Source organism: Stylophora pistillata, chromosome 8 (genome assembly GCF_964205215.1).
Source record: "Stylophora pistillata chromosome 8, jaStyPist1.2, whole genome shotgun sequence".
In the NCBI taxonomy this organism is placed as follows: domain Eukaryota; kingdom Metazoa; phylum Cnidaria; class Anthozoa; order Scleractinia; family Pocilloporidae; genus Stylophora; species Stylophora pistillata.
In genome coordinates this window covers 3154977-3163848 of record NC_142526.1, presented here as the reverse complement: position 1 = coordinate 3163848, position 8872 = coordinate 3154977, and the positions used below count along the sequence as shown (strand labels likewise).

At 38.4% G+C, this 8872-nt stretch overlaps 1 protein-coding gene across 3 annotated transcripts in view; it reads left to right on the top strand.

The window, feature by feature from the left end:
• Positions 1-175: 175 nt before the first annotated feature.
• LOC111345519 (endothelin-converting enzyme 1) overlaps positions 176-8872 on the top strand; it is a 35054-nt gene continuing 26357 nt past the window's right edge. The window contains exons 1-3 of one of the 3 annotated variants that reach the window (XM_088730431.1): positions 176-317; positions 1776-2024; positions 8658-8848. In XM_088730431.1, the coding sequence (XP_088586557.1) occupies positions 1784-2024; positions 8658-8848 (432 nt within the window). In that variant the 5' untranslated portion in view covers positions 176-317; positions 1776-1783. Of the gene's footprint in view, positions 318-1775; positions 2025-3402; positions 3827-5518; positions 5816-8657; positions 8849-8872 lie in introns of those variants that run through there. The other 2 variants (XM_088730430.1, XM_088730432.1) reach the window with 2 other exon arrangements.

Below are 8872 nucleotides of genomic sequence, written 5' to 3'. Positions count from 1 at the left end.
CTTCTGAGGTGAACCTATCATTAATGTCTTTTTCAGGTCCATGAAAAGTAACCTTGATAGAATCACCGGAAAAAGTACAAATAAACAAGCGCCGCTGATTGATAAACTCCAGCTTTTCATGTTACTTTTTATGCAAATTTACTCGGCCGCAATTATCACAGAGATAAGACACAAGCACTCTTCTGTGAGAGCAATTAGAAGTTAGTGTTCCGTGCAAGCGGAGAACCGAGTGGTATCGCATCTACACAAAGTATTTTCCATGGTAGTTGAGCTTTCCAACCCACCGAGATTCTTAATCACATAACAAAATACAACTGGTAAGTTTGAATTGTTTTTGCTCTAGGTAAGTTCACATGAATGTTCTCTCGATGAACGTAAGTTCATTTTAAAGCCATGTTCCAAGACAATAATTTAAGAGAGGTTTCGTAATCCATCTATTTTTATCAGCATCTGGTTCTGTTCGAAGAACTTACAACTCCATGTTCTGCTCTGGATTTTGCTCGGCTTCTAAGTCATCCATAGAAATGTAAACATGTTCGAAAAATTCCAAGCACACTCAACGTTTTTTGTACATATATATTATTACAAGTAGCCTGAGCCGAGTTATTTAAGACTTCAGTTGCTTCGCTTTCGTCACCAGATACTTCTTTGATATTAGCACTGTGGTTAAAAAAAGTGAAACTCACATGCAGAGATTGATATGTCAGCCAGTGCGTTGTCATGCCCCTCGATTTGAACGGCATACTTCAAACATGATAATTTTTCTAAAATAATATACTTATCTACTCAAGACAGTAAGAAGAAGTGACTCTGTTTTTATAGCGAATTTTTGAAATAAATCAGTGTCATCGCACAGAAATGCATTTATTCTTGTTGTAAATATGCCTTTCTGAAAATTCAAAACTGTCATTTCCGTATGAAGCAACTTTTTCTAATTTAACATTTAATGTTCGCCTTTGTTGCTCCCAGTTCTACTAATGAATTTTTTATTAGGCATGGTAGTTTTGATAAGAATAGTATTTACATAACAAAAACCACGGCTTGAAAATAAACAGAATTGACAATCTTCGTGTCCATAGAACACTTCGGAAAAAGAATAACGCCAACCACAAAGATATTAAAACATGACAATGTAAAAATATTATCCCTCTATAAAAATTGGACTGTACAGATATTTGTAGCTTGAGGTTGAAAGTGAAGCAAACACTGAGGTTTTGTAATCTCGAAAAAAAGCTGTTGTCAAACAAAAAAAACGGGAAAAGGAAAAAAGGAGTATATATCCTTTCTCCAAGACCTTATGTATTGTTGGAGAACGGGGGGAGAGGTTGTATTGTGTGACTTGAGAGAATTGATTTAGCCGGTATGAAATGACTTTATTCTGATGCTGTTTAATAACAAAAAATATTTTGTTCATCTGGCCCATATTTCTGAGTTGATTCGCTGAAACGCCCTATAGTTTGTGTATTTTTCCTACATGCTGAATACTTTTTAAATATAAGACCAGTCTTTTAAAGTTGAAAATGTTAAGAATTCGCGACTTTTGCAAGTTGCATTTCGCATGCAATTTACACTTTTGGGGGGGAAGTCTTTTACTATTGCGTCCGCATAAATTTCATGCCTAAAGAAAAGCCTTTAAGAAGGTGTCAAATTAACTATGATGTCGCTTTTTAATTAGACATTATTAATATTTGAGACAGGCCTTATTGATATTTGATATTCAAGAAGTGCAAAACCAAAGGGATTTAACACCTTTTCCATACCTGTTTGTTACTCAGGCGCAAAAATGGAGATGATTCCATCAGATCCAGATGATGTAGTGTTTAGAGAGCTACCATACAGACAGAAAGCCAAGAGGATTATAACAGCACTTGCCGCTCTAAGTGTGCTGCTTATCATAATTTGTGCTATCTTCATTGTGTTATTTGCGATGGAGAAAACAAAATCTCAAGAGAAAGGAGATTTAGGGACTGAAAACTCAGTACAAAAGACCTGTGCCTCAAAAAAATGCTTGTTCGCTGCTGTTGGTGAGTTGTTGTTGTTGTTGTTGTTGTTTTTGGTTTCGCAAAAATATCGTTAATTCAGTAATCCGTACATGTGGAAGTGGCTGGTGATGAAAGCGCTCCATAAACAGCGCCGAGCAGGTGTAAGTCTCTACTGTTCCTTAACAAGTGGTTACGTATGGTCAAAACTCGGTTATAGACGATCCTTTTAATTATGTTTCATCAACTGAGTTGATAACGTGAATTAACCACCGTAAAGAGTTAAAAAGCTGACGTTTCGAGCGTTAGCCCTTCGTCGGAGCGAAGGGCTAACGCTCGAAACGTCAGCTTTTAAAACTCCTTACGGTGGCCAATTTGCATTATTAACTCAGTTGATTAAACCGAATTACTTGTTACTCCCACCGAAGCAGCGCCACAGTTTCTTCTAGAAACTTACCCGATCAGTTAGTTTCCATGGTTTAAACCATGGGTTACACGGTGAATTTCATAAACGCTGTTTTAACTTCGTTTAAATAATCGGCCCTTGGGTTCTAAAAAAAACTGAGGAAAACGTGCTGCCTTTGTTATAACGTCCGCAAATAGTTAGATATTTCAGTCTCCTTTGTACTGGCTTGCAGGGAACGTTAAAGAATCCACCGTCCCGCCAGACTACAAGTGTTAGGCAAATAAACTGATTTCGTACCCCTTGGCTCTTCCTTGTGGGAAAATCTTGAATTTTACAAAGCGGAAGTACTGTATGAATAGCTGTGGTTACACTCACCCCCTTCCCGAGGTAAACCTGTGGGTAATAACCTTGGGTTGGGATGGGTTTGGGTTTCCGGTCAGGTTTAATCCTCCTGTTACATCGCAAATAATTACCCGAGGTCAACTTTTGACCTAGCAGTGTTTGGCGGGAAATTAATTCATCATGGAGATCACAAACCGCAAAAGTTATGGTTTTTATTGGAGTATTCAGAGCAAAGACGAGTAAAATATATTTAATGTGAACCTCGAAAGTTGGCCATGTTTGATGTCGCGTGTCTTGAATTTGGTACTTGCGAGGATATTTGCCGCGATTTCAGCGCAACACCACAAAAATGCTCAGCATGTGCTGCGGTTTCCGGATGTAGTATTTTCTTCCATCCGACTGGTTGAACTACCCTTGTGGTTAGATAAACCACTGCTAAACCCTACGACTTGGTTCGGGAAAAGTCATGGGTAATTCTTTTGTTCTTTTTTATGTATCCATAGCGATTTCCCATGGGCAGTTTCACTGTGGGAATAGAGGTCACACACAAAACACAGACTTCCCGTGGGTAAGGTCTCACTTTCCCGTGGGCAAAAGGTCTAGTGTAACCACAGCTAATATTCGTGACGTCTTGTGGTCATTAAAGATCATGTGCCTGCGACGAACAAACAAATATGTAATTTGACTCCAACATTGCCTTCGGTTGAACGATTTCACCACGAGCTACTATCCGCCTGGCTCACTTGGCAATTTTTTCTATTGATATGCATCTTTAGCCGTCGTGAATGTTTTAGCATTTTATTATTGTTCAAATATTCAGTGGCGTCGAAACCGATAAGTGAAAATATGCAGGAAAAGCTCACCGAGTTTGACGACGAAGATGGAGCCTTCGGCATCAAATACAAATTGAGGCATTTCACAAAGTTCAAGATTTTGCTTGTGGTCACCTTAATTTTAGCGGTGTTATCGATTATATTTATAACTTTATTTGCCGTCGAAAGATCCAAGGTTAACGATTTAGCAAGCGAGAAAGAAAAGACTCCACGGCCAAGTGTACAGACGTACTGTGGCACGAGAGTATGCTTCGACGCAGCAAAGGGTAAGCCCAATTTTAATTTTTAAAAAGCATTTTATCTAAATCAGTTTTTCAAATTAGGTTTTGTTCTTGAGGTCGAGCATTATATGTTCACACAAATTCTTGGTGGTTTCATAGAAGAAGTGCCATGTTTGTGAATTTGAATTAACTAGCAATTATTGATTGAAGAACGATTGACAGTTGTCAAGCACATCCGATCACGCGCTGGAGATGTAAAGAGGACCTAAAACATGTGAAAATTCGGAGAATATATTTATCTTATAAGACATTTTGTTTTGTAGTATCGCTGAGTAATTTTACAAGTTGTGCTGTATTTTGACGAGCCCGTAGGGCGAGTCAAAAGACAAATAACGAGTAAAAATACTCAGCGATACTACACAACAAAACGTCTATTAAGTTATTTATTATCCATCACGCCAAACTGTTATTTGAGTGTGGGCGAATTTCGCGGATATTTATTTACGAGGAGTGCGTTACAGAAGTATGCGAAGCGGAACGGAATTGGCGCGTTGTGTTGTTGTTACTATCTTCTTCGTTAAATGAAGAAATAAACTGGTCGTCAAGCTGTTTTTCTTTGTTCGATTCATCTAATAAACTTGGATCTATATTTGCCAGCCATTCTGACTCTTCGTCGTCGGAAATATGATTCAAATTGTCCGCCACTTTTTTTTTTCGTAACTACAATCCAATTTTTCGCTTCCGCGATGCGAGAAAACCTATTTAACCGGTACTCTACAATAGACGAGTACAAATACCGCGTGATATTTGTACTCGTCTATGGCGTTATTTGAATTCGTCTAAGTGTAGTTGGATATTAATTACAATTACAGTTAACTTTCATAATAGTAAGGTCATTATTAAAGTTTTTCAATTCCCTTTCCCTAAGAAAAGTCTGGGCGTTCTCGGAATTTAAGTGGAAGAAAGAAACGTCAAGAGGACTTGAAACACTTGATAACTCAAAACTTATTTGGGAATGCCATGGGTTTTTAATATTAACATACGTCCATTCGCTCAGTTAAAAAAGAAAAAAAAGAAGAGGAAAACAAAAGCGTTATTATTGTCTCATTTCGGTTTTTCTGGAAGGCTATCATTGTCTCACAAAAAGGCCACATGGTCACGACTTCCTTTGACAAAGTTAGGCTTTTCTCGGAAAAACAGAAATAGAAGGGTGGGGGAGAGGTTAGAGACTATGAGGGGGGAGGAGAGGGTAGGAATTGTCACTATCAAAGTGTTTGACTCCTCTTTTTTTACGAGAGAAGTCTTGATTTTCGTGGAAGACAGACGGGTTAAACAGAACTGAAAATGAAGGTGTAGTCTGATCACATGTTATGATTCACATGTTACCCCCGGGTTCAAGCCATTTACTGCAGAACTGAAAATATATATGATGAATCAAAACTTATTTGAGAATGCCATGGGTTTTAAAAATTAACTACAGTCCCTTTGCTCGATAGAAAATGAAGAGGGGAACGAGAAAAACGTTTATTACTAAGAGTCTCATTTCGGTCTTCTGGAAAATTATCCTAGATGGGAGAAATGGATAGGGGTGAAAGTGACTTTCTCTACGAATGCTTCATAAAAAATGGATTCCAAGGGGTAGTGGCACGGGACCTTGCTAAGCTCGCTTAAATAAGCAAAATAAATCAAACCATTTGAGCGTTGCGTTTATTTGCATTTCATGGTTAATTGGAAATACCGTAGATGCGTTCAATTTATGCTCCTTTGCTCAAACACTATTGAGTTGATAGCGACATATGTTCAATATGAAGAGATTATCGGAAAACTACGGCGAAGACGACATCAGCGTGAAGTATAAATTGAGGCATTTCTCGAAATTGAGAATCTTGCTCGTGGTCACTGCGATTTTAGCCGTTTTAACGATCGTATTTATCATACTGTTTGCCGTCGAAAAATCCAAGGTTCACGATGTGCCAAGTGAGCCAAAAGCAAAAACCTACTGCGGCACGAAAGCGTGTTTATACACAGCACTGGGTAAGCATTGTTAATGTTTTACGTCGTTGGTGACAAATTCAGTCCTGAGATGCAATGAATATATGAAGTTCATATATTTTGAACTGCGGTATTAGATACGTATGATGTGCAATCCTCGCAATAGATAGCGCTATTTATGCAATAGCGAAAATCAGACCTGAAAAAAAAAAAAAAAAAAAAAATCAGGCCTGTACGGGACTCGAACCACTGACCTCTGCGATACTAGTGCAGCGCTCGACCAATTGAGCTAACAAGCCAACTGGGAGCAGGCCGTTAAGTTGATTCGCAATAAACCCATGAAAGTGATAAATGAGATGCAATGAATATGTGAAGTTCATATATTTTGAACTGTGGTATTAGTTACGTATGATGTGCGATCCTCGCAGTAGATAGCGCTATTTATGCAATAGCGAAAATCAGACCTGAAAAAAAAAAAAAAAAAAATCAGGCCTGTACGGGACGCGAACCACTGACCTCTGCGATACTAGTGCAGCGCTCGACCAATTGAGCTAACAAGCCAACTGGGAGCAGGCCGTTAAGTTGATTCGCAATAAACCCATGAAAGTGATAAATGAGATACAATGAATATATGAAGTTCATATATTTTGAACTGTGGTATTAGTTACGTATGATGTGCGATCCTCGCAGTAGATAGCGCTATTTATGCAATAGCGAAAATCAGACCTCATTTATCACTTTCACGGGTTTATTACGAATCAACTTAACGGCCTGCTCCCATTTGGCTTGTTAGCTCAATTCGTAGAGCGCTGCACTAGTATCGCAAAGGTCAGTGGTTCGAGTCCCGTACAGGCCTGATTTTTTTTTTTTTTTTTTTAAGTCTGATTTTCGCTATTGCATAAATAGCGCTATCTACTGCGAGGATCGCACATCATACGTAAATTCAGTCCTGAAAGTATTGTTCTCAAAGTTAATCACCATGCTTTAAGCACCAATAATTTATGCTGTGTTTGCTGAAACGATACTGGATTGTTTGAACTCTCGTCCTGTAGCTGCTGCTTTTAATTCAGTTCAGCGTAATGCTTTTTCTTAAGTATTCAGGCAAAAAGCATCAGGCCTGTTTCTCGCAGATTTCGGTAGGCGGGTCCGGAAAACTCTTTAGTTTTCATTCAAGATGGGGGTTTCGAAAGTTTTGAAAATTCTCCAAAAAAACTATCGGCTAAAGAAACAAAATGAACTGGTTGGGGTGCCAGAACCTACCCCTCCAATATCTAAATTTCAATTTAAAAATAAGGCGTCTGTAACTTTTGAGAAACAAGTTCTTGGATAAAGAAAACAGTGGCGAATATAATAGATCGCCTTTGCAACTGTGACTTTGTTTTAGAATAGTTTGATGTTATACAGAAACCTTTCCACTTATCATTGCGTCGTAGCTGAAAATAAAGCCCCAAAGAGATTGAAGGATGGCTAAACGCATGTCCCCAAAATTAAGTTGAACGTTGTAGCAGGTGCCTCATTCTTAATTGACTTTTAAGATGTTTATGTGTTTTTGTTTTCCTATAAAGGAATTTTCTAGATTTTTAAGAATTCGATTTAAAATTCTTAGAAAACTTTGAATTGATTTTGGAAAATTTCTTTCAATTTTGGTAGCGTGGAGATAATTTGACGGATTTTGACAGGTTTTGACAGATTTTCAAAAAGATTGTCCGGGAAATGTGGGAATTGTTTCATTTTGGTATGAAATGACGAAGTGTGGTCCCTGGATGCAAAACCACTTTTGAAACAAAAAGTTGCATTTTAAGAAGTTATGTCTATAATTTATATAGTTCCGCGGGTGAAAAAGAAGCGATTTCGTAGCAAAACCCGCTAACCGCTTTTCCCTCGATCACTGTTTGGGTGCCACATTGGTGCTCTCCCGATCGAGCGATACCAGCCTAGCATATCTTTACAAAGTACTATGAGTTTGCTTGGAACGCTTTAGTTTCCGAATTATTCATCTCCCAAAAACTGCGTCTAGGACTTTGCAATCTGGTGAAGTTATCAGGCCACTACATTAGAGGTTTTGCACAGCAGCCATGTTGGATGGCAGGAACAATGAAAATATTTTGCATAAGAAAGAAATTTTTTTCCCATGGGTAAAATAATCTATTGTTCCTGCTATCCAATATGGCTGCTGTGCAAAACCTCTATACGCCGGATCCTTGACTTTAGAGATGAAATGTTTTCCATTTCATTTCTAGGCTGTCTTGTGCAAACCAGAAGCTTATTTAAAAGCCTCGACCACGGGATAAACTTTAAAGTATTTCATGGTATTGCACAGGGCTTTGATCTTAGTTCATTTGCTTAGAAAATGTAATCTAACTATCGGAGTGGGTCACCGCAAGTTTTCCTGTGGTCAAAATGTCCTGACGCTTTTCCTACAAAACATAATTTTCTCGGAAATTGATGAAGGAAAAGAAGACACATGGGAGTGGGGGTGGGGAAAAGGGGAAAGCGAAGAGGGTAGGGCAGAGGAAAGGGAAGAGAGAAAGTTAGAGAGGGAATTTGGGGGGACTATTTCAGAGGAGATTCAGTTACTTTTAAAAAAAACGAGTTTCTAGAAGCCTTAGCTCAAACCTAGCCTGCGCTCACCTTGACAGATATTTTTCATTTAACAGAGAAGTAACTCACTCTCTTTGTAAAATATCGAGTTCTGGCATGAAAGAGAAAATGTTTTCACGAAAATTAATTTGCCTTCCCTTAGTTGTCTTCCGTGAAATTTTCGCCCAATTTCTAACGAAAACACTGTTTTACTGAGTCGCTTAAGAAGCACATACTGGAAATTTGAAAATGATCGCGTGATTTAAGAATCTCTACTTCATGTACTATGAATTTTTTCTCGCAGACATGTTAAAGCAGCTCAACCAGAGTGTTGACCCATGCAATAACTTTTACGAGTATGCCTGTGGAGGTTGGGAAAGTGAGAATGCTTTGGAGCCCGGGGAGACCCACGTTACTGGATTCTCATTGGTAAAAGAGAAAAGTTACGAAGTCCTTTATGAAGCACTGGTGAATGCAGAGAAAAATTACTCAACCGTAAGAATAGCAGTCGTTGTGAAT